This window comes from Lutra lutra, chromosome 1 (assembly GCF_902655055.1).
Source record: "Lutra lutra chromosome 1, mLutLut1.2, whole genome shotgun sequence".
Taxonomy (NCBI): domain Eukaryota; kingdom Metazoa; phylum Chordata; class Mammalia; order Carnivora; family Mustelidae; genus Lutra; species Lutra lutra.
Genome location: NC_062278.1, coordinates 28099085 through 28124552, shown reverse-complemented (window position 1 = coordinate 28124552; position 25468 = coordinate 28099085). Strand labels below are relative to the sequence as shown.

The window sequence follows — 25468 nt, the reverse complement described above, 5'->3', positions numbered from 1 at the left end:
GAGAGGGAGTGGGTTGGATCCATCTTGGATCGAAAGTTTCTAGTCCAGGAGGAGAGAACCCATGTGCAGGACATTTTTAGTTGAGGAGCAGGGTGTCTGCAGACCAGAAGTGTGATAATTAGAAAGGTGCAAACCTTGAACGAAAGACCAGGGTCTTAATTACAACAGAAATAGCAACAAGAAAAACATATAATTGTAGGAAATGAAGGTGCAGGTTTTCAAAGACAGGAAAAGCACAGCTGGAAGATGCCTGTGACAAAGGAGAAAACCACAAATGCAATGCCTTCTGTGCCATAAACTTAGAATCTTTCTCATAGCTTACCTCTTCTGATCTCTCTCCCATTTTTTGCTAACCAACTAAGAAAGTTTTTCCACCTTTTCTCCTTCACACTCAGCCTTCTACTCCTTCCCAGTCATTTTCTCTTCCTTATTTCATTTTCCATCAAAATTCATGAGATCATGAACTATGCTAGAGATACACCTGGATTATTTTTTTTTCTAAGATATTCAGTCGACTGTATTGTGAAAGATAAACAAAACATCAAATTACAGCTACAAGCTATAAAATTTCAAAGATGTTGCTTCTCTTTAATAAAATGCTATTTTATTAAAATTTAAATAATTTTAAATTTAAAAAACGAACTGTCAGTCAACTCTTACCGTAATAGGCTACTCCAAAAGTTAGTGGTATACCAAAATACGGTAATCATGTTCACCAATTTTCAGCTCGGTTAGGGTGGCTCTTCTCCACAGGTGCCTCATTCTTCCGGGGCGAATGGGCTTCCCAGGGTCATGTTCTTCTTAAGGAAGCTACAGAAGTTCAGGAGGGAAGCCCAGTCATGCAAATACACTTAATGTCTGCATGACTGTCTTTAATAGGTCATTGGTCAAAGCATGTCACATGGCTAAGCCCATCATCAATGCAGCAAGGAAATTATCTCTCTAGTGGGAGGAAATTAAAAGTGGCAAAGGGTGTAGATACAGAGATAAGAGAATTGGGAGTCTAACATGGGCCCTTGTAATCTTTTCTGAGCTTTATTTTCCTGTTTACATTTTACTTGTAGTTGTTAGTGGGTATATTATTTTGTGTTCCATCATTTTAGCTTAATATGATTTCGTGAAGATAATCTCTATATAGGTTATATATTTGCTATTTAAAAATATGCACTTGTTTGCTTGACTCAAACTATGCCTCTAAGTCCATCTATATAAAAAATCATCTGAGATACTTATTAAAAATGCAGATCCCTTAGCCATCAGCCCTAACCCCTCTGGAATCACTGTCTCTGGGGCTGGGGCCGAGAATCTTGTTTGTTATCAAACTCATCGGGTCATTCTTCTGCACATTAAAGTTTAGAACCACTTCCTTAGTGTGAGGATGTTTGTATTGTTTCCATTTTTCCAGCATTGTAAATAATAGCTGGTAATGTTTGTATAAGTGACTGATTTGGGGGAAGTGTTCAGTAGTCTTTCCCTGATCCATGACCAGGTAATTTGCAGTTGAGGGAAATAATGTTCCGTGTAAAGAATGGAGTGGTGAGATTACAGAGAAGCATATAAAATCTTCCAAGTTTTTTATGTTCAATAAAATGAAACCTTAGATAAGAATTTCTGTAAAATTTTTCTACATCTTTAACATTGTGATGTTTGGTATTGAGTAACTTAGTCATGGTTCCATGTGCTAGTTATTGGTACTATTTTAAATGAACATAGGGAAGTTGACAGGTTTGAGGAGAGTTCTTTTCATCCCTAAGTTTGATCGTTTGATTTTTTTTTTCTTTTTTAAGATTTTATTTATTTATTTATTTGACAGAGATCACAAGCAGAGAGACAGGCAGAGAGCCCGATGTGGGGCTCGATCCCAGGACCCTGAGATCATGACCTGAGCCGAAGGCAGCGGCTTAACCCACTGAGCCACCCAGGCACCCCCGTTTGATTTTTTTTAATCAACTATTTTATTTCTGGCATTTTATATGGCCTTGTTTATATGCTATTATTTTTATTTTATTTTTAGATAGTCTTGGTTATTTCAGCTCTTTAGTAAGGGTGTTGGAAATGAAGATTCATTGATGGCATGATGGGTACTGCCCATGCTTATCTAATGTACATTATTTGCTTTTCTTCACAAACAGAACCTTGATTTCATTTTCAAAGTGGCTTTTTGCCTAGCTGAAAAATATGTTTCCCAACCTTCTTTGCAACTATGAGTGGCCATGCCATTTTGTTCCGCTCAAGGAAGCTTTAAGTGGAAGTCACTGAATGGGTCTTCTTAAAGCAGTCAGACTGTTTTGGCTTATGCCCTTTGTCTTGTGCCCTTCCCTTTATCCTCCCTGGAACTTGTACCGGGTGCTTGAGGAGGAGACTTCGAGAGACAGACGTTTGATGAATGTCACATATGAGTGTTCAGTGGGAAGACAGAAGGAGCTTAGGTCTTTTTTAACATGTAGGAGGTCTTATCAAATCTGGATTGCCCACCTCCAGTCTAATTATGTTAGGAAAAACAGACACTGCAGTATGTTGAAGCTACTATTTAGATGGGACTCTGTTACATGTAGTTGAATGTAATTTCTAGCTTATACATGTGGTTTCTATAAAAGATATTTGGATGACGGTTACCTCAAACCTGATTTTCAGTTTGCTTTTTATTTATTTTTTTTATTACATTTTGTAATTTGTTTAGGACCCTTCAACTCTGAAGGTGTATTTGTTATGCATATTTAAATTGTCCAAGTATGTGGGGTGCCTGGGTGGCTCAGTGGGTTAAGCCTCTCTGCCTTCGGCTCAGGTCATTGTCTCAGGGTCCTGAGATTGAGCCCTGCATCGGGCTCTCTGCTGGGCGGGAAGCCTGCTCCCGCCTCCCAGCCTTTTTTTGGCCTGCCTCTTTGCCTACTTGTGATCTCTGTCAAATAAATAAATAAATAAAATCTTAAAAAAAAAATTGTCGAGTATGTTTTGAAATGCACATTTTACGGTTAGAACATTAACATCTGTATACAGAATATCTTAAAACCTTATAATAAAGTAATTTTAAATTTAAAGTTGCAAGATAGTACAAAGAACTTCTACAACTTTTTTTTTTAAACTATATGGGAGTAAATTGCAGATATAGTGCCCCTTTAAAATTTAAAATATTTCAGGTTGTATTTCCTAAGAAAAATAGATATTTTCTTACATAACTATAGGGCAGTTATCAAATTCAGGAATATAATATTAATTCAATATTATTACTAAATAGTTCATATTCATATTTCTCCAGTTATCCCAGGAATGTCCTGTATAGCATAGTGTTAGATGCAGTTTGTTTTCCCACATTTGATTACCAGGCCTTTTTTTTGGTCTCCTTTAATCTAGAAACTCACTCTTTGTCTTTTATGACATAAGCATTTTAAAGATAACAGAGTAATTACTTAGTAAAATGTCCCTCAGTTTGCATTTGTCTGATGCTTCCACAAGATTAGATTCCAGTTACGCATTTTGGGCAGGAGCACCATAGGTGGTATTGTCATCTTGGTGTATCCTACAATATCAGGCAGCATATGCTGTCATTTTATCCCAGTATTGGTAATATTAAATCTGATTATTTGATCGAGGTGGTATTTGTCATGTTTCTTCATTATAAAGTTATACTCTTTCTACCTTTATAATTTGTAGGAATAGAGTTTGAAACTATGTAACTATTTTATTTTCCATCAAATTTTTACCCCTAGTTTATCATCTGTTGAGGATTCTTGACTGGTTTATTACTGAGATGAATGTAAAACATTTTCAAGAAAGATTTTAGCAGGTTCTTTTATTCTAGTGATGACTTCTTTTACACTTCATTTCCATTGAGCTTTCTTTATTTTGTGGTGCTGTCTTACAGTTTTAGGGAACTTGTTTAAAGAAATACGGAGATGTCGGAAGGAACATGGTTCTTAATTAGGGAGGTTCAGGGCAGCATTTGATAGTGGAATCCCATCCCTTTTTCTCTTTTCTCTCCAGCAGAGTATAATAGATCATGAAGACCAGCAGATCTGAAGCAAATGGGGGCAAATGATTAATTCTGTTTGGGATCTTTTAGGACAGATTAGAGAATGAGATGATCTTCTTTTTCCTCAAATAGATCTTAGGATCACCATCTTGTAATATACACACCTAGTGTGTGGTTTGTCCTTTGGCATGTCTTTTTTAGACATCCTAGGGAAATGGATGCTGGCTGACCCTAGGGGCAGGGGGAGATGCTAGAACTGCCAGGATTTCTCGTTCAGTGGCCTCAGCCCCTAGTAAAAGTAGCCCAGTGGATACAACTGTTTTCCTTAATTCTTCTTAGGCTTAATCATTGTGCATATCACTCCTTTTCTTGATGGGAGGAATAGATTAGGCAGTGAAGAATGGGCCAGAAACTTAATTCAGTAAGATTTCTTGGGAAGTAATAATAGAAGTTCCCTTTTGGAAATAGGAGAATGGTTAATCTCCCTAAAATAGTGAAATTTGTTGAGTCTTTGTCAAGCTCTATATTTTTTTGTTTTCTATGCTAGTTTATTTTGTGTTTTCTGTTTTTTTTTTTAAACCCATAGATCATTGATTTTCTTATTCTTGTATATTTTCAGATTTTAAAGTGTATTTCTGTTTTTCTTCTCTAGCACCAGCAGACGTTTTTGAATCAGCTGAGAGAAATCACTGGGATTAATGATGCCCAGATACTGCAGCAAGCCTTGAAGGTATGGCCTCTGTTCTACGGCATACAGTTTAAGTTACACCCTCACCTCTACTGCCTACCATATATGAAAGGTTTTTAGTTACATTTTGTGGTATAGTAATAGAGATATAGGAAAGAACTTTCATAATGTAAGAGCCTTACTTAGGCTGTGATTCTAAGCATGTTAGTTTTCAGCAGCCTAATGTTCCAAGATACCTTGAAGTGACAGATAATCTTTCTCTCTTTGGAACACTTCTCACGCAAAATGAAAGAATATGAATCCAAATGCGATGGCTGATTGTCCTCAAGAGCTATGATGTTAGAGTTTAAATGGGGGTAGAGAAGGGTGCAGTAGAGAAATACAGGGAGGAAGAAGAGGAGAGAGAAAATTGATAGAGGGTAAGAATCTTACATTTTTTCTTTCCAAGGAGAAATAAAACTTGGCTAACATTTAACTAATTGCACCTTGAGAACATTCAATAGCAAGCAGGTTAGCATATGCTGTAAGTAAAATGCATCATTTTGGTTGCATTTTCTGATGTTCCCACATTTCCACGTGGAGAAACCCAGATGAGTCAAATCACAGGAATATGTCCACTGGAAAAGATCAAGGGAATAAGAGATGTTTAAGAACTAGAACTGCAGGGACACCTGGGTGGCTCAGTCAGTTAAACCTCCAATTCTTGATTTCAGTTCAGGTCATGATCTTAGCGTAGTGAGATCCAGCCCTGCGTTGGGCTCATTGCTCAGCAGGGAGTCTGCTTGAGCTTCTCTCTCTCTTCCTCTCCCTCAAGGACGCAGTCCTGCCCCTTCCCCCACCCCAAATAAATAAATCTTAAAAGAAAAAAAAAACTAGAACTGCATTTTAAGATTATTTCTGTATTGCTGCTAAAGGCTAACAGCAATCTAGTCCTTTGGAACTTGCTCCGTGAGATGAGTTTTATTATGTAACTTTTGGTTCTGAGCCAAAAGTTCTTCATTTGTTTCTAGAAATAATCTTATCTTTCAGATGATTATACTCATAATAATAATAACTAGTGGTTATTAAACTTCTATAATACTAGGTGCTATTCAAAGTATTTTATGTGGCTCATGTCCTCCGGGGAACCCTCTTGACAGAGGAGCTGGTGTGTGAAGAGCTGGAGTACGAACCAAGCAACCTGATCCTGGGGGGCCACACTACTTTTCCGATTTTACTCCAAGTTTTGCTTCATCTTTTTTTTCTATCAGGAAAATGATGAAACAGTACTGTTCAGAGCATTAATGCAGGGTTTATGAAGCAACTGTTAAGTATTTGGAGAGGAAACAAAAATGTCAGACCTCAATTTATGACCCAGTCACTCCAAGTCTGTTTTCAGAAAGTGCCTTTACCGTTCTGTATCTCTGAGTGTGAGGCTGTACCCATTACCTTGTCAGGGCAAGTTTGCGGAATTCATACTTTTCTTTTTTTTTTAACTTGGGAAACATGTAGAATATGTTTAATTAAATGAACATAAAGAGTTAATCAAATGACCTATTGTCCACGTTTTCTTTGAGGTAGGTTGTGTGCTATAGTTTTTTTGTTTGTTTTTTTAATTTTGGTTTCCATTACCACCAACTACTGGTGGTGGGAAATCAGTACACTTAAATCTTAACTATTACCCAGTATAACTCTGTAAGATGTTTACTAATGAGTTGACTTTCTCAGTAATATACTGACAAGGAATCTACTTTTGGGAAACACATCATTGATTAATTTCAGTACTTCTAGTTTAAGAATCTATTTTTAGCCCTCCAAAGTAAGTGATCTTCAAGTTGTGGAAATCCCTGTTATATTCAGTTTATTATTATTATATGAGGTAGTATATAAAAAGCTCTTAGCACATTTCTTGGCACATATTAAGTGTTCGATAAATGTAGCCATTGTTATTGCACATTACAGCTCTTTTACTTATCTAGCTATAGATTATATTATGTTGCTGCTGAGTCTTATAATGGTTACAATATAAAGTTTAAAGCAGTGGTGCTTTTCTAACTGCACTTTTACTTTTTTTCTCTCTTCCCTGACTAACGAGAATTGGAGTTGGGGTGGGTTGGGGACCTCATTCTTCTAGTTGCTCAGGTTTCAAATCTTGGAATCATCCTAATCTTTCTCCTTCTGTCACCTCTCACGTTAAATGTGAGAGCAAATCATGTTGGACTCTCTGCTTTAGCCCTTTCTCTCCTATAGTCTGTTCTCAACACACAGCCAAAATGAGCCTTTTAAAATGTAAGTCATACCATGTCATTTCTGTCCAAAACCCTCCACTGGCTTCCTATTATAGTCTCTGTGTTTGCTAAAGTTCATGAGGCCTGCATAGTCTAGGTGTTCTGGCCTTCTGTTACAAAGATCACTTCACTATTAATATCTGGGTTTCCTAATGTTATTTCAATTAGCTATCCCAGAGCTACTGTTTTATTTATTATTAACTCTCCAGAGAATAAAGACATAGAACTCGTCATGTCTCTTCTTCTTATTTTGCTGATATAAAAATCCTTGGTTTTCTAGCATGTTTTCTTTTAAATTAACTTCAGAATAATTTTGTCCAAATATGCTTTTGATGAGAATTATGTTAAATTTTTATGCTTAGTTTGGGTAGGATTGTCATCTTGACAGGATTTCTGTATGACAGTATTTCTGTCTAGTTCTGTGCGTCTGTCCGGACTACCAAGCTTTAAAATGTTTTGGCTGTTTCCTCCCTACAAGTCTGATATTTGCATATGTTTGCCTCTAGGTATGTGTTCAGCATCCATATTAAAGTTTATAGTTGTTCTTTGCAGAAGTATTGTTTCAAATATTCATTCTCATCCTTTTGTATAGCAAGTTCCAAAAAACATTTTTTGGTTTATTTATTTGTTTAGAAATATAAGTTTTGTGATTGACTTTGGTTAAGGAGAAGCAAAAGTAATGAGAAACTAAGAAATTATAGAATAGATTCTTACATTAGTAGTCCTATTAGAAAAAGGAATTACTATTGATAGAATGTACTTTGTTTATGATCAGTTTGTAAAATTAGGATCACATAGAATGCTTTCAAATCTAAAAGTGATTTTTGCTATTTAAGTATTAGTTGTTATGGAGAAATTTTAAATAAATCGTGTAAGAATGCATGGAGTTATTCCAAAATGTTTGATGTTCCATTCTTGATATTTGAAGGATAGTAATGGAAACTTGGAATTAGCAGTGGCTTTCCTTACTGCAAAGAATGCCAAGACCCCTCAGCAGGAGGAAACAACTTACTACCAAACAGCACTTCCTGGCAATGATAGATACATCAGTGTGGGGAAGCCAAGCAGACACAAGTAAGTTTACTTCTCTTTCTTAATATTTTAATAATGTAATTAAAAACTTATCTGGGAATATATTTTGTTTAAGCAGAGATGAAGGATAAAGAACCACTTTAACCTTGGTTCTTTTTAGTGTAGTTGAAAAGAGTGTATGTTTTTATTAGCTGCATTATTGTTTTCTCCATTTCAAATGTGAAAGATTGTACTTGAGTTATATATCCTTTCATAGAGCATTTCATTTATTATTCATTGTTTTGAGATATAGAACAGCTATAGGGATTTCTCGTGAAAGAAACAAACATTTCCAGGATTTTAAATGGGCACAGACATTTGTTTTATGATTTTAAATGTTGGTAGAGGCCTAGTATTATTTTTGAAGGTAAGCTATTGTTTCTAATTACTGATAGGTTTACCACTTAACAGAATTTCCCTTCCCTCAACCCTCGCCCCTCCCCAAAATGAAGATTTTAGAATAAAGTTTTATTACCATGTAATAAAGTAAACACAATCACACAGACATATACACATATATACATACATATGGAAAGTTTTATGTGGGATTCTACTTTTTCTTTATAATGTGAATAGTTCATGCTTGTATGTAGCACTGAATTTTTCAAAGTATGTTTAGTTACCTCTATATATCATTATGATGTAATAACTGCACTATATAAAAGATATTTATTTTTATGCGTTCTGTGTTTGAAAAGTTTGGTTACTAACTTGTATTTGAAGAGTATCTGAATTTTTTTTTTTTTTTTTAAAGATTTTATTTTTTAAGTAATCTCTGCACCTGGGCTGGGGTTTGAACTCACAGCCTCCAGATCAGGAGTTGCCTGCTCTACTGACTGAATCAGTCAGGCACTCTTCTGATTTTGTTTATAGACTTTCTCAGAGTTAAGAAACAACTAGGAAGAACACATTCATATGGTTGTTTGTAACTGTTATCAGTAAATATTATTTTAATGTTTGTTGATAAAATACTTCAAATTTTCAGGATAATTTTAATATTTTTGTTTACAAATTTGATCTTATGTGCCAAAAGCTGAAATATTCCTACCTCACATAGGTAATATATTGGTGATGAAAAGTTTTATATATGTGAGACAGACATAATTGTTTATGTCTACATCCAAGACAAACTGTGGTTTGGACCCTAGCTGTATCTCTGACTTCATTTTCTACTGTTTTTCTCTTCTTACTTCATAAAATTGTGATAATTCAGGGTGGCTTGGGGTTCTTATTGACCCAGTGCTATTTAATTTCTTTGTTCTTTACACTTGCTGTTCCTTCTGTCTGGAATCCCCTCTAGCCTTTACCCCCAGCTTAATTACCTCTGGTGTTGTAAGACTTAGGTCAGGAGCTTCTGGCTTTAGAATAATTCTCCTTGCTTCTAGGTTGGAGTAAGTGCTTCTCTAGCACCAGGGCTTACTTGGGTCTTAATGAGTACTGTGTTATTTTGAAATTATTTGCTTATGCCTTTCTTGCTTACTAAATGGGAAGCTTAACAGGACAAAAGACCATTGATGTACCTATTATCACACTAGAATAGTTTGTTTAGTTTCTCAAAAAGTGTTCATTGAATTACTTTAAATAATACAAAAAAAAAAAGCTGTTTCAGAACCAATGAAAGGGAATGAGGTTGAGAAGCTTGTAAGAAGTAAGAAAAAAAGAGAAGTAGTATAAATAGTGGAGGAAATAGAGTGTGAAAATAACATCTATCTTTTAAGTTTTTGAGACTTGGGGGAAAATGAAATTAGATAGAAAAAGGAAAAAAGTTTTCAACTGAAGTCAGCTGGTTAAAGTGAAGGAAACAGGAAGTTGACTAAACATGGTTCACTGTTGTAGTGGAAAGGATGACAAGATTTTAGACTGATAGCTGTGAATTTTTAACATAGATGGTTGGTTGACTTTGTGACATGAAGTATATATATAGGTAGGTAGGGGAATTAGGATTTGTAAGACTTTTCTAAATAAAAGAACATGTCTTATTTGCTCTGTAAAGTCAGCAAGTATTGTTTAAGCCAGATGTTGACACCTGTTCAAGACTTTTGATAAGGAATACTGAAAATGTTATGGACAAAAGAGGTATGACTAGAACTCTTAGGGAGAAGGCAAACCTGATTTCAGAAGGTGTGTGTCCCATATGAATGATAATTAAAAATTGTGTGTGTGTTTGTGTGTGTAGCTCTTGAAAAATACTCATCAAGTAATTTTTATAAGGTTTATTTATTTGAGAGAGAGATCGCATGCCCATGCCTATGCGGGGCGGGGGGAGGGGGGAGAGGGAGAGACAGTCCCAAACGGACTCTGCATTGAGCGCCGAGCCTGATATGGAGCTTGATCTCATGAGATCACAAGATCATGACCTGAGCTGAAACCAAGAGTCGGTCGCTCAACTAGCTGAGCCACCCATGTGCCCTTCATTAAGTAATTTTATATTTCACTTTAAAAAAATGGTAGAGATATGGAGTTTCTGATTTCATTACAACCTGATTATCATATTGAGCTAATTGTGTGCTATTGTGGTTTCTTTGTCAATAAAATGTGCTATCCTTCTCACCAAAGTGCTAATTTATACTTAGTAATTCAATAAGTTGGATGGTGTGTCCATAAAGTTGTTTGCAGATTATTGAGAAAAACCCTTGTAAAAATGTAATGTGGTGATTGTATTATAATAGTACCAAACTGTGACAAAAATACCTGATGAGGTAACATTCTTTTCCATTTAACAAATTTGTACCCTATTTCATAATGTTCTAAGAAGTACAGTTGCCATTAGGAAATAGATTCAGCATTGAAATTTGGCAGCGCCACAGTAGTGGTACATGGTGTAAAAGTGAGAAAGTAAGGAGATGTCTTACAGGCAACAGATTTTTTTTAAGTTACTATGTTATTGGTCTTAGGAAGAAATGGAGTCTTTTGTGTATTTTTATTTGGAAGGAGTGGTAAAACACGTGAGGAAGAAAGACAGGAAATAATTACAAATATATATTCAAATACAGGCCTCTGTTGATAAAAGTATGTAAGTGCTACTGGAGTCTGGTGTATTGGAACGATCGGAGTATGAGCATGTTCTCAAGGGATTTTTCTAGATATAAAGATTGTTTTTGAGCATTTTCTCCATTTTATATGAAATACATTGTTATTTGAAAGTTGACCATAGTTAACTTAATTTTTCAAATGTGACATGTTTTTTAATTAAGAAAATATTTTTTTTATTCCTTCTAAGTATTGAGTCTCTGACAACCAGGGCTAAACCATAAAACCTTGCTGACTTTAAGTGTGCCATCTATTGGTTATGTGCTGAGGAAAAAAAAAAAAATCTATATTTTGAAATAAGAGTCTCTAATGCTAAATACATAAGATTCCTTGTTGATATAAGCTCCTTTAGAAGGGATAAAATACATCTTTTTTTAATGACTAGAAGAGGCTAGCTTTTGAAGAAATATCTTATAGAAGTCACATTTGGGGGTTCTGGGGAAATTTTCTGTTATGCATAACTGGATAGGTCAGAAGATATAACTATATCACTTTGTTTAAAGACTTTACACATATTTGTGAACCTTCACTTAATATTGAAGAAGTAATTACATTTTCAGTACTTAGTGGGACTATGATTGTCCTTTTTACCTTTCATTCTTTTTTTTTTTTAAAGATTTTATTTATTTATTTGACAGAGAGAGATCACAAGTAGACGGAGAGGCAGGCAGAGAGAGAGAGAGAGGGAAGCAGGCTCCCTGCTGAGCAGAGAGCCCGATGCGGGCCTCGATCCCAGGACCCTGAGATCATGACCTGAGCCGAAGGCAGCGGCTTAAACCCACTGAGCCACCCAGGCGCCCCTTACCTTTCATTCTTGAGAGAAAAAGAAAACATTTCAAGGAAAGCTTATACTCTGCATAATAATGAATTAAGTAGTAATGTACTTGGTGTCTTTTTATTGCATTTGTAATTTTCCATACTCTGCTGAATTCTGAGGAAAGGCCTAAATCATTTGTTGTAATATTAGCTAAAATTTTAGGCATCCCTTTTCACTACTTGGATCTCTTGTCTAGTTTGGATATTGTGAATTGTCAAATGAATGCTTCACACCTCCAGCTTAAGTTGGGAGTAAAATTGTGTTGGAGTTATGCTGTAAAAATACTAATACAGAACGGACTAGGAAACAATGCAAGATGTTGCGATATCATAGGTATATACTTAATAGATTCTGCTAAGTTTTGTGTCATGGCAAAATCTGTCATAGGCATGACCATGCGAGGCTTTTGCTCAACTTGAAATCAAATAGTTACATTCTTTCTTTCATGACCATTAAATTCTTTTGAACTTTTTTAAAACAGGAAAAAAACAGTATATGCCCACCAGAACAAGATGTACTACAATTGAGCAATCAAAGTATGGATCAAAAGATGAGAGGGATTTGGGTAGGTAATTTTAACACAGAAAGTAATGCCACATATTATTGGCATAAGTTTTAGAGAAATTGATATAACACATCAGAATGACTGTTAGGTGTTTGACCCTTTACAAATTTAGAATCAGAGTATTTCCCCCCCCCCCCAAAAGAATTGAATTAGTAGGTAAGGATTGCATAGAAAGTGAGAGGTTCTGTCTTAGAACTCTGCTCTTAGATTGCTTGGCCAGCCTCACAGTGATTTAAAGCTCACGTGATAAATAGAGCCAAATCTGGTACATTCATCTCTGCTAAGGGTAAATTGCTTATGCTGAGCAGTTTAGGATTTTATTAATTGAAAGCCAGTATTTTTCCTGTTGTTCAAATATGGATAGAAAAGCAATTAATGCAAAGGAAGTTAAATTTCTTTTTCCATAGAGATTTCTAATGCATAAAACTATTTTGATGATTCCCCAAAAGTCAAGGTTAACCTTAAAAATGAGATACTACAGTGGTGTGGAAGTTATTGTAACCAGTAGTATGCAAATATGTTAGGCTTCCACTCTATTCTAAGTGTGTACTTAGAATTCTGTTAGACATGTACTGCAAAATGATTTGTGTAACTTTATGAATTTTCTTAAATTTTATTGCAGGAATGATAGCCATGGGCTATAACTTTTGTTGACTAATACTGAATGTTTAATTTTTTTTCACAGTCCAAGTTGGAAAACCGTCAAGTCTATGACAAAACTCTGGAACAGCTCCTTTACTATTCACTTCCCTTTCCAATGCTGCCATTATAATTTCAGCAGCTATTATTAAAAACAGAACAAGATCTTTTAGAGTTGAGCTGTTCTGTATAGTTGCCTATAGTCACGTGCGGCAACTTAGATTTAAATATAACTTAAAACTAATGCTAAAACTTAGTTCCTCTGTTGCACTAGACACATTCTCAGTGCTCAGTAGGAGTCTCATGTGACTAGTGGCCACCAGTGTTGGATAGTGTAGATTAATAGTATATTTCCATCATCACAGAAGGTTTTTTCGGACCTCACTGTTGGAGAGAATCTGAGTTCAGCAGTGAGAAGATTGGAAAAGTTGGAACATCTTCAGAGCTGACTGGGAGCAGAGGAGTGGGGGAGTGGGCTGGGAAAAAAAGTTACATTTTGTATATCTTCTTGCTTTTAAGTACTGTTCTTCTAACATGATACTTTATGATGCTCTTTGTCCTTTCACTACTAGAAAAAATTATAGGTGGATAAAGCATATACCCTTAAGTCTTTTAATTAATGCCACTCTGAAGATGACCCACTCATTTTTATCTCTATTCCATAGTCTAGATTTAGCCTTTATTTGTTTAACAAATATTTACTGATTGCCTCATCTGTATCAGGTAGTTTTCTAGGCCATTAGGAAACAGAGTCTCAGTTTATTTAGGGGAAAGACAGTTAACAATAAATAAATAATGTCACGTAGTAGTAGGTTCATGAAAAACAGAGGAGGGTAAAGGGGCAGAGGGTGACAGGGATGTGGTTGTATGTCAGGCAGGAGATACGCCAAGACAGAAGAGTCTGTTGGGGAATGACCTCTTGGATGAGTTCATATTTATACAGACACCTGAGTGACATTAGGGAGTAATCCTTGTAGGTGCCCGAGGCAGGTGCATCCCAGGCTATGCAGGAGGATATTTGGCTCAAAAGATGAATGGTGTGGATCCAGCCGTGGTGAAGAAAGTTAGTGAGGGTGAGAGTGGTCGGTTTCTTATTCCTCATCTGTTGACCATCCCTTTGTTCATTTTTGCCTGTCTCAAGGGCATCCTCATTCTTCTGGTGGCCTAGTGGTTTTTCTTCTTCTTCTTCTTCTTCTTTTAAACAAGCTCTTCCTGATCTCCCAAAATAATCATTTAGTTTGCAGTTCGGTCAGTTTTTGCATACTTTTCCCTTCAGTTGCTCTTGCTTGGTATTATTATTACAGCTCTTGTCAAACTCTTATCAGCACTCTTAACTCCTAAACCCCCAAGCAGTTCTTTCTACTCCTATCATTCCCCTGCCTAGGAGTCTTTGCTGTGGTAAATATAAACTTGACTAATTGGGGCGGGGGGAGAGATTTCCCTTAGGTTTAACCCTATGTAGGTAAGGAAAACAATGGAAGAACTTTTTCTTTGTCTCCTAAAATCAGAATCTTTACATCTGTTGTTTCAACTGTATTGTGGGCTAAATTGACTTTTGTAAACTAACTTTGAAGTCTCCTGTCATTTTAATATACGGTTTTTATGGGAAAATGAATTAGGAGTTATAAATAATGCATACATATAAAGTCTAATTCCTGGTTAAGTTCATGGCTGCCTATATTTTAGAGTAAGCAGAGAAATGTTTCATAGTTGGTATTTAAGTTTTACTCAAATGGTAGTTCTTTGGAGAGTGGAAGATTTACTAGGGCGAGTGTTACGTTTTGGTATATGTTACAGAAAAAAATGTCTTAATTTGGGCAGACTTAAAAATGATTGGAGGCTTTTGTAACTTGAGGTTTTCTATAGTGTTATTCGGCTAACACTAACACATTTGTGCCCTTGAATTGTGTTCATGTTAGTACTAGGGGGAGGGTTGATTGAAACAAAGTTTGGTGTTTCACTGAGGTCTTCTCTCAGTGAAATTCATATATTATGAAATTCATATATTATATGAATATAAAAATATTCATAATACTCAAGTATTTGGATGGAATTTTAAAAAGTATAAATTTTTATAATTGAAATTAGAAGTTGTTTCAGTTGTTAGAAATTATTTATAGCCAAGTGTGTTCTCTGTTCCTTTTTGAGTATAAGCATATAAGAAAGTCATAAAGGGCTAGTTCTCACTGTGAAACAAATAGTTCATTACATGCTTCATATTATAGGAGAAATCGTTCTAACTCTAGAAAAAGAAGAAACTCATGTTTAACCATTCTATTGAAATAACATTTCATTTGTTAATATTTGGTCTTAAAATCATACATTTTTGGTATATGAGTAGGTTATAATAATCTTTGAGGATTGCTGTATTGTTTTAAAATATCCTATGGAAAGAAGTTTTATGGAGTAATGGGAACATCATGGAGAAAATTACTGTAATTAAAATGAAATTACAAATAATAAATAAACCTCCTTCATGGCTTTAAGTAAAAAGCCCACCTTTTCAGTTAAGGACCAAATAGTCTCTGATTAGCCTATCATTCTAGCTTTAAAGAATACTGTTGCTTGCTTCTTCCTTTGCTTACACTCAAAATACTTCTGACACCAGATGCGTGAATTTTTTTCTACACCTGACTGATTCTCCAACATTGGCTGGGTATCCTGCAAGTCAATTCAGTTCTGACATTCTCTACCAGACATTAGCTTCAGATTCTGTAAGTTAAGGGTTCTCTGTCCCACAAGACTGCCCCCCACTTTAGATGCCTGTCACAAGTAGTGGGTCCCCAGGTTACCCACACTTCTGTCTGACTTGGCTACAAATTGAGGGTTCCCACTACTTCCTCCTCGAGTTTGATAATTTATGATAATAGCTGATAGAATTCAGGGGAACATACTACATGTACTGGTTTATTGTATCAAAAGAATATGATAAAGGATGCAGATGAACAGCTACATGAAGAAGTACATAGGGCAAGGTCGGGAAGGGTCCCAAGCAGCGGAACTTCTGTCTCATGGAGTTGGGGTGTGCCATCCTCCCAGCACGTGGCTATGTTCACCAGCTCGGAAACTCTCCAAACCCCGTACTTTAGGGACTTATGGAAGGTTCATCAGGTAGGCATGATGCATTATTAACTTAATCTCTAGCCCTTCTTTCCTCCCGGGAGAAAAAAGTTCCTCTTAAAGTTCCAAGCTTCTCATCTGGGTGTGGTTTCTCTGGTGACCAGCATTCATCCTGAAGCTATACGGCAGTCTACCAGGAGTCCTCTCATTAGAGCAAAAGGTGCTCCTATCACCCAGGAAATTCTAAATGATTTTGGAACTCTGTGTCAGGAAATGGGTCAAAAACCAAATATTAGAAACTTGCCTTACTCTTTGAATGGATTTACTAATGCATGATTTTATCATACTATGGGAAAAGATTTCATTCTAAATGTTGGAAGAATGTCTGCACTATAAAACAATTCAAAATTGTTATTTTCACTTGCTTTCCCCCAGAAAAGCTTTTAGGTGTTGGGAAGATATGTGCATAGTGATAGAAAAAAGTTTTCCAAAGTTACCATTTTTGCTTGAAAAGTCCACATTATTCATTGGCAACACATACTTTCATTTGTTCTCCTTTAGGTGACAGGCTTACTTTGTTTATTCTCGAGAAATATCTGCCAAATTCTGAAGTTTGAGAAATCCTAGCTTGTGATTCATTAGTTCCGAGAAAAAAAAAAATCAGCCAGTTTAACTGACTTGCAACTCAAGCATTGCATTAGTGTTTTCTCTTGAATGAAAGCTTACTTTGGATGCAGCAGAAGTACTATGCATACTTCCTGTTTTGTCATATAGAATTAAGAATACGTAATTCAGTGTTTGAGATTTAATAAGATAAAATCCCCCACCCCTTTTTAGTAGTGAGTATGTGTGGTTGTAGTACAGTGAATTGCCCAGAGAAGTTGGTGCTACTGCCTTGATTTGGGCAAAGATGCTGTTGTTTTGCATCATCAGTGCAGATATGTTGTGGGAGAAAAGGCGAATAACATCTTGTGTTTTTATGAGAATATCTTTTACTTATGGAACCCCCTTCTGTCTTAGGGTCATGTGGGAATACCCAAGGCTCCACTGACCACTCTTGGAGATCGCTAGTGTAGAGGAAAGATGTGATAGAAAACTTAAATTTAAAGCCTGTTTACCATACCATTCTTTGTTCTTAATGATGGTGTACTTCATTTCTCACAACTTCAGTTATTTATGAAATAGGGTTAAAAACACCTTGCCTTGTTTTTTGCTTTTATGTTGCTTAAGTTAGAATTAAATTATGAAAAGCTCTAATTATAAGTTGCTACTTCTAAATGCATTTCTACTCTAGCGGTTCCTTTACTTGTCAGACATGAAACAATAAACACTCCAGATAGTTTCAAAGAAGAAATTTAATACAGGGGATTAGGTTCTTAAAAAAAGAAAAAAATCACTGGATAGACTGGAAGAGGGATCTCTGGCTCAGCCTTGTGAAATGATTCCCAGATTCTTGCAGGACTGGTCAGCCAGGGAAGCTGCTCGCTCTGCCACTATCAGGAAGGTAGTGAATCAGGAGGCTGCCTCTGGGACCGCTGAGCTCAAGAACATACTTCTAGAGCTGCAGCCCAGAGAACAAGCATGCAGGATTAGGTAACTGCCATTGAGCTGTGCCTGAACATTGGAATGCAGAGTCTAGTTGCCACTTCTATCTCTTGACATCCCCGAATCTGGAAATTGGACACTGGAATGCTGTGTGGAACAACCTGTATCTGTTCAGTCATGCTGGAGAAAATAGCCCAAAGCAGCAGGATAAAAGCTTCCCCCTCACTTCCACCTTCTGTGTCCCCTGTTAGTGCATCTAGCTGGTGGAACCTAAATTTTATTCAGAACTGTAACTGTAAGTGAATTGGGAAACTAGATGTGTTTTTTGTTTTCTTTTGTTTTCATCTTTCTACATTCTGTGGTTGAAGAAATCACACTAAGAGGATGAGGGAATGGAGTCTGAGGGCTAATTAATCATATCCCCCAAACTGGTTTTTCTGCTTCTTTTTGATTTTCAAATTATTATTATTATTATTATTATTATTTTACTTATATTGATCTCTCTTTACTCACTTGAGTTCTGGTCATTATTTAATAACCAAAATAGTTCTCATTTTTTGAGGTGCATTCATGCCTCTCTAGTCCTAGCCGCTTCATCAGTTTGGAAGCTGGGCTGGATGGCTCCACCTGGGAGACATCCGTCTACAGTTGTGATCTAGGCGGACTTGGGTCTTGTAAACAAGACTTAGGAAACCTTTGGCCTGCTGGTGTATATAGGCATGCTCCATCATTTCAGTTACCTTGCTGTGTTCCGTTCTACATTTTACTTGACCGAATTTTTTTGGACCCTACTTACTATATTTTCATGAGGTTTTATTATACTTCCTAAAGACATTTAAAAAACACCTTCCATAGCCAACTATTATTTCTAATATTTTTAAATATCCTTTTGTAAGCGACTGTTCAGAGAAAAAGTGTGGATAACAATAGAAGTAGACTTTTGAAACTGTCCATATGCATTTTTTCTTTCTCAGTAAGTGTGGCACATTCTTTTTTAGCAACTACACATAATCCTAGAGTCAGATGGTAAAATGCAGGCATTTTATTTCCCATCACCTACCCCTTTTCATGTTTCTCTTGCAAAAAAAATTTTTTTTGAGATTACAAAGAAAAATTTGATTTTTAACATGTCTCAAATACAAATAACAAAATCAATGTAAAACATACCCAAAATACATGTAAGCATAAGCCTAACCACACAAAGCTGTAGCTTTCTGTCTTATCATACTGTTTTGTAATCCTTAGCAATATATTATGGTTCTTATGACAATGGGAGTATTATTGCCATCTTTTAAGTGAAGGAAATTGACTAGTATATATTGGGAAATTAGATTAAAAAGCTCTTTCTGAAGGTAGTAATAGCTGTAGCCTCTATTCTTTGGAAAAACTACAACATCAAGACTATTTTCTTTCTAACAGAAAGAAAAAGAACAAAAGAAAATGGTATCATTTATTTGTATATTTCTTTCTGTGAAATGAAAAGTTTTTTTAAATGGAGAGGACTGCATATTCATTCAGTAATTTGGATGGTAGAGTAGTGTTTAAAATAGAAAGTGAAAGGTCCTGATACTTTGTTCCTCTTCCCATAACCCTTCTCCCCAGAATTAACCACTGTTAACAGTTTAATATGTTCTTCCAGTCTTTAAAAAATGTATACATAAACATTTATGTTTGTGTATTTATGGTCATTTAATTTTGAAGCATAATTTTTGAGATCTCAGTTATTATTATATTTTGTTAGATAATGTCTAGGTGGTAGTATGCATGACCTGTAGTGTATGTATATTTGGATAAACTTCAGAAACCAAATGTAAATGTTTAATTATGTTGATTACAATTTTTGTTGGTAAAAACCTGTTTTTAGCAGTCTTTCTGCTTATTAGCTTTTAATCAAAAGCTTCATAGAAATTTTGAGATTCCTGTACAGTGAGAAATATTTATACTTTTAATGCTTTAGGCATGTTTTCTAGGGAAAAACACTAAGTTTTAAAATATAAACAATTTAAAATGTGCTTGCAGTCTCTTCAGAGAGCTCTTACGGAGAATTAAATTGGTGCTGACTTTGGTTTGAAAGGATATATTGGGTATAAAATCCCCATGATATGAATTACCCTCATTTTGTTTGACTTTTAATTTTGAGAAAGATAGTTTTGCTTTTCAGATGTGATTGATCTCACTGGAGATGATAAAGATGATCTTCAGAGAGCAATTGCCTTGAGTTTGGCGGAATCAAACAGGGCATTCAGGGAGACTGGAATAACTGATGAGGAGCAAGCCATTAGCAGGTAAAAACATAATTTGTATAAAGTAGATATAAGTACTTTTATAATAGAAATAATAATTGGCTTTAATTTCAAGAGGCACAAAGATATACTTTGTTATTCTAAATAAATCCATTAATAAACTTTAGTATTGTTTTTATATTTTCTGTAACCAAAATTTCCATATTCTAGCTCTGATTGCATTTGGAGCTTAGATTTTTAGGATTTTGGAGTGTCATTATGAGGCATTTAATTTAGGTGTATATTTTAATAATTTTTTGATTTGTTTTTTCTTCCCTCATCTCTTTTAGATACATTGTCCAATTCAGTTTGTAGTCATTTATAGCAGGGGTCAACAAACTTTTTATGTAAAGGGCCAATAGTAAATATTTTAGGCTTTGTTGACCATTTGGTTTCCGTCACAGTTACTCAGCTCTAGTATAGTAGTGCCAAAACAGCCATAGATAATACATAATTTAATGAGTGTGGCTATGGTCCAGTAAATCTTGTTTTAAAAAATAGGCTGCCAGCTGGATTTAGCCCAGGGCCTTAGTTCTCTCCATCTTCTGACCTATAATGTAATAGTATATTTATAAGGTTTTTTTTTTTTTTTTTTTTTTTTTTTAAGAAATAGGCAAGATTCCAAGATGTGTGATAGAATGTACCTTTTGATTTAATAATGAAAACTTTTCAGTTTGGAACATTTTGACATTTATGGATCAAATAAAAATAAATTTGACTTTATCATGAAGCAATGTTGATTCAAAAAAAATCCTTAAAATATAATATCTTCTAAACAACTCTGTGGAGGCAGTGGTAACTATTTCATTGAAGAAGAAATTGATCTTTTAAGAGGTTAAATGATTTTGCAAAAGTACACAGCTAAAGTAAATCTTAGGACTCCAGTGTTCTTTTCCCTATAACACAAATTGTTTGGAATGTACCAGCTTTCTCAGATAATTTCCCTTGGCATGGTATCATTAGTATATTTCTTTCTAAGTAATCTGAGATTACTGTGTGGTAAGAGATGGCTCCAAACGGTATGTTTAGCAGGCACATAATTTTTTTTAGTAATACTTTTTAATGTCTTAAATGTTACTTTGGAAATATTACTTCATAAGATGTTATAGAAAGATAGAAAGACTTAAATTAAAATTCATTGTCCTTTACAATTGGGGGTGATACCAATTAATGCCAGTAATTTTAAATGAAAAATAAAAAATTCATACATTATCTTTAGACATTATAATTAGGCTTATTTTGTGAGGGATTTAGAAAAATTGTAAAATTATGTTTGTTTCAAAAATGGATTGGAATGAAATAATTGTCTTGAATAATAATAAAACTTGACAACTTTGGTGAGAAATATTTTAAATGTGAAATACATGACTTGGATATCATATCTAAAGAAAATGATCTATTATGTATAAAAGATTATAAAATAGAACACATACTATATTATATATATGTTTGTACATAAATATATACCATAATATATACCAAATCTTGTTTTTTAAAGTGTATGTATATTTTTGTTTAAATGAGTTTATATTAGTATACAAATAGAATAAAGTCTGGAAGCTTATATGCGAATAGTGTCAGTAGTTTTGTGTTATGTGTTTTCAGATTAAAATAGCATGTGTTAATTAGTTAATAAGTAAAAATAACTTTAAAGGATTAAAATCATTCCTAATCTGTTATAAAGTTTAATGTATATGTTATATATTGTTCTAGATAATTGTTTTTGTCCAGGTGGAAACAAATATCTCTTAAGATAGTATTCTTTTTTATTCTTGGTCTTCTAAGCTTTAATATACTCTTAAAATAATGAATACTTCATAAATATTTTTATTGTACATAACATTACAGAGATTTGATGTAGTGTAATATGCCATAAAATGTTACATAAAAAATTATGTTCTGTAGAAGTCATATTAATTTACTGTTGCAAAATACAAGTTTTTTGTGGTATTTGTAGATTTTATAATTTACAGTTAACAAAGTGTTAAATGTAAAATGTGCAGTTAATAAGCACATATGCAAATCATTGTGTCAGAAAAAAGGAAATGTAAGAATTCTAGCTATAAACATTTGGCAAAGAGATATTTGTTCCTGTGGGTTTATTAATAGGCTTAGGATTCTAAATTCAAAAGGGGAAATTATGTATTTTTAATAAAAAGTTTATATGTCATGCTTAAAAGTAAATTTAACTATTCATTACTAAAGTTTGCATAACAAAATTCCTAGTATTCCTAGTATTCCAAATTCCTAGTATCATATGATGATGGTTATATTTTAGCAGATAATAATATGAATTCATACATTTGGAATACTACATTATGAGTAAATGAGTTACAGCCTATCTTTTTATATCTTAAAATCCTTTGTTTAAGTACTCATAAATTCCATGGTGAAATTTCTTAAGAAATTGAACATTTTTAAAGTGTGGTTCTTAATGTAATTACTCCTTAATTAATGTCAGCATTGGATGTATTAATTATCTCTTGGTTACTAATGCTTAGATAGGGAACAAGTGGAATATGGATAGTTGAAATTTGCTAATAAATGACATTGTAATTGATTTGTGTCTGTGATGTGTTTGTTGTGAAAATGACTGGTCTCATAAAATGACTTTGAATTCATTGGGTAGAGGATTGGGAGCAACCTGGGGTTTCCCAACCAGGATGTCCTAAAATTTTCATTAGAGGAAAGAAAAAAGCATCATGTCCAGGAATGGTTAGAGTGGGATTCTGAATTTTTAAAATAGGTTTCTGTAACTCCCACCCTTTTCATCCTGATCATTATTGAGGAAGCTGTTGTGAGAGGAAATGGCTGTAAGAAGATGTGTTGAATAGGAGTAGTGAGGGAGGCAGTTATAAATCTTTTTAGTTGTTTTGTGAAAATAATTCTAGGACTCAACAATATCCCATGCCTATGTATCATTAAAGATCCATAGAATGCTTATTATTCCATTTTTTTGAGTAGCTCTTATTATAAAAAGATATACCACTGTCAGATTACAATTGGTCTGAAGAATCGAAAATATAGAACCAGGGGCGCCTGGGTGGCTCAGTGGGTTAAGCCGCTGCCTTCGGCTCAGGTCATGATCTCAGGGTCCTGGGATCGAGTCCCGCATCGGGCTCTCTGCTCGGCAGGGAGTCTGCTTCCCTCTCTCTCTCTCTCTCTCTCTGCCTGCCTCTCTGTCTACTTGTGATCTCTCTCTGTCAAATAAATAAATAAAATCTTTAAAAAAAAAAAAAAAGAAAATATAGAACCAGATTCATTTCAAGGGCTGACTGTGGCCAGAGTTGACTGATAAGACTGGAATAGCAATGCTGTAACTTGAAAAAGTGTCAATAATGAGGCACCACTGATAGTCCCAAGAAGGGTTGGGGTGACTAAGGAGAGAGGTGGGTGGTCAAAGGTTCTTTGTAGTCAGTCTTCCAGAATTGGGCGCGAGTCACACCCCATACAGTGTATCCTTCCTCAAACGAGACAAGTCAACTTTTGGCAGGAGTCACGGGTCTGAGAGGCAGTGGTAGCCTCTGTTGGGAACATAGAATCTCTTTAATTTTCCCTCAGCACATGATTGTGTTTATGTTGCCTTGCTGGGTATGATTATAGATTGCAGCAGTGATGGTCATCTCTGTAGTGTGTACTTCCTGAGCCATCCCATGAGAGATCAGGCACTACTATATATCTATCACAATGGCTAAAATGAAAAAATAGAAAATACCAAGTGTTTGTGAGCATGTGGAATAACTGGAATGGTCACATTTTGTTGGTAAAAATGTATAATGGAATTGCCACTTTGGAAAACTGGGAATTTCTAATGAATTTCAACATATACTATGCTAGTACTTAGTGTTTCCACCCCTTGGTAGCGACCCTTGAGAAAAGCGTACATAGTAGCTTTATTCATAATAACTAAAAACTATGAACAATTAAAACAAAAGAGTGACTGCTGAGTGATTCCATTTATGTGATGTTTAAAAACACGCAAAACAAATTTATGGCAATAAAAGAATGTTAATTTTCTGGCAGGTGGAGAGGACACTGTTGGCTGAGAAAAGGGTATGAGAGAATTTTCTAGAATAATGGAAATTTTCTGTATCTTGATCTGAGTGGCGATCATATGGCTTTATACATATGTAAAAAGTTTCACTGAGCTGTACATTTAAGATGTGTGTTATCATATGCAGATTATCCCCCCAAAATACTCTTTCCCAAAAAAGCATGTTTTGAACAGTTTGATAATCAATATGCAAAAAGTATATTTCTATGTATAAAAAAGAATGATAGTGAGAAATATTAAAAAGCTACCATTTAAACATAAAACTGTGACAGACTAAGAATAAATTTAATGAATGGGCAAGAACTTCTGAGGAAAAAATTAGAGGATATTATTGAGACACATTAATGAGTATGTAAATAATTGGAAATGTATTATATTTTACAAATTGGAGCACTGACCTTTGTAATTTTGGGGGGCGAGGGTGGGTAGAGTGGGGAGGAACAGAAGGGGAGGAAGAGAATCTTAAGCAGGCTCTACATTCCAGTGCAGAGCCCCAAATGGGGCTCAATCTCATGACCCTGATATCATGACCTGAGTCCAGATCAAGAGTCAGGACTCTTAAGTGACTGAGCCACCTAGGTGCCTTGGAGGGCTGAACATTGTAAAAATGGTCAGTTCTCCTTAAACTAACTCATGGGTTTAGTGTGATTCTAATAATACTATATTTTCTTAAAAAAGGAAATCAACAAAATGTTTCCTTCACACCCTCCCTTTTTGTCTTCCTTCCCTTCCTCCTTTCTTTTTTGTTGGTCTACACAGCTTAAATGATATGTATGTTTTTCAGTGTATATGATGTTTCCCTAAACATACTTAGATGATTTAAAGTGGGATGTTTTCAACATTACTGTGATAATGCAATTTAAGTAATTTAAATTTTAAACAACACCACCAGCATAATAAAACTAGCATAATAACCCAAAAATCAAAATCAGTACAATAAAAACTTAATAGGAAGGTGAACATCTGTCATAAGTAAGTGCTTTAAATATTCCATATAGTGTGTGGGATCAAAAGAGCAAAACGTTTTGTCATCCTTTTATTTTGCCGCATGGTCATGACCAGTGTTGGAAAGATAAGAAAAGCAGGTGATGGGTAGTGGGAATTAGTTTTTGATTTGTGGCTTTGGGGTTGCCTCTTTTGGCATGCTATATTTTGTTATAAGCTATTTTTGAGCTCTGAGATTTGCAGTGCTAGTTTTTTTCTCTACTGACAGACTTAATACCTGGATTTGTAGCTATTGCATACTTTCTATTTCATAGCCTTGGTAGTATTAGTGGCTTTACTTTGGTGAGACGAGGGAAGGAATCTTTATGTAGCACTTGGCTTTATAGAATGTTTATATTCATCTTGGCGGTACTGGACTACAGAATGGGAATGGGGGCTTGGGAATAGAGTAGTATTTGTGCTAGAAGTTGGGCTTTTGCTAAGAAAGAAAAAGAAAGAGCGAAAAGGCAGCAACATCTAATATCTTCATTATCCA

The 25468-nt window shown here is 35.0% G+C and overlaps 1 protein-coding gene across 6 annotated transcripts in view; it reads left to right on the top strand.

Moving 5' to 3' along the window:
- The window catches only part of USP25 (ubiquitin specific peptidase 25), a 131074-nt gene that overhangs the window by 21223 nt on the left and 84383 nt on the right, over nt 1-25468 (top strand). For 4 of the 6 annotated variants that reach the window (XM_047721895.1, XM_047721884.1, XM_047721870.1 and 1 more), the window contains exons 2-4: nt 4623-4700; nt 7854-7999; nt 19814-19937. In XM_047721895.1, coding sequence (XP_047577851.1) covers nt 7903-7999; nt 19814-19937 — 221 coding nt within the window. In that variant the 5' untranslated portion in view covers nt 4623-4700; nt 7854-7902. Of the gene's footprint in view, nt 1-4616; nt 4701-7853; nt 8000-12324; nt 12409-19813; nt 19938-25468 lie in introns of those variants that run through there. The other 2 variants (XM_047721877.1, XM_047721900.1) reach the window with 2 other exon arrangements.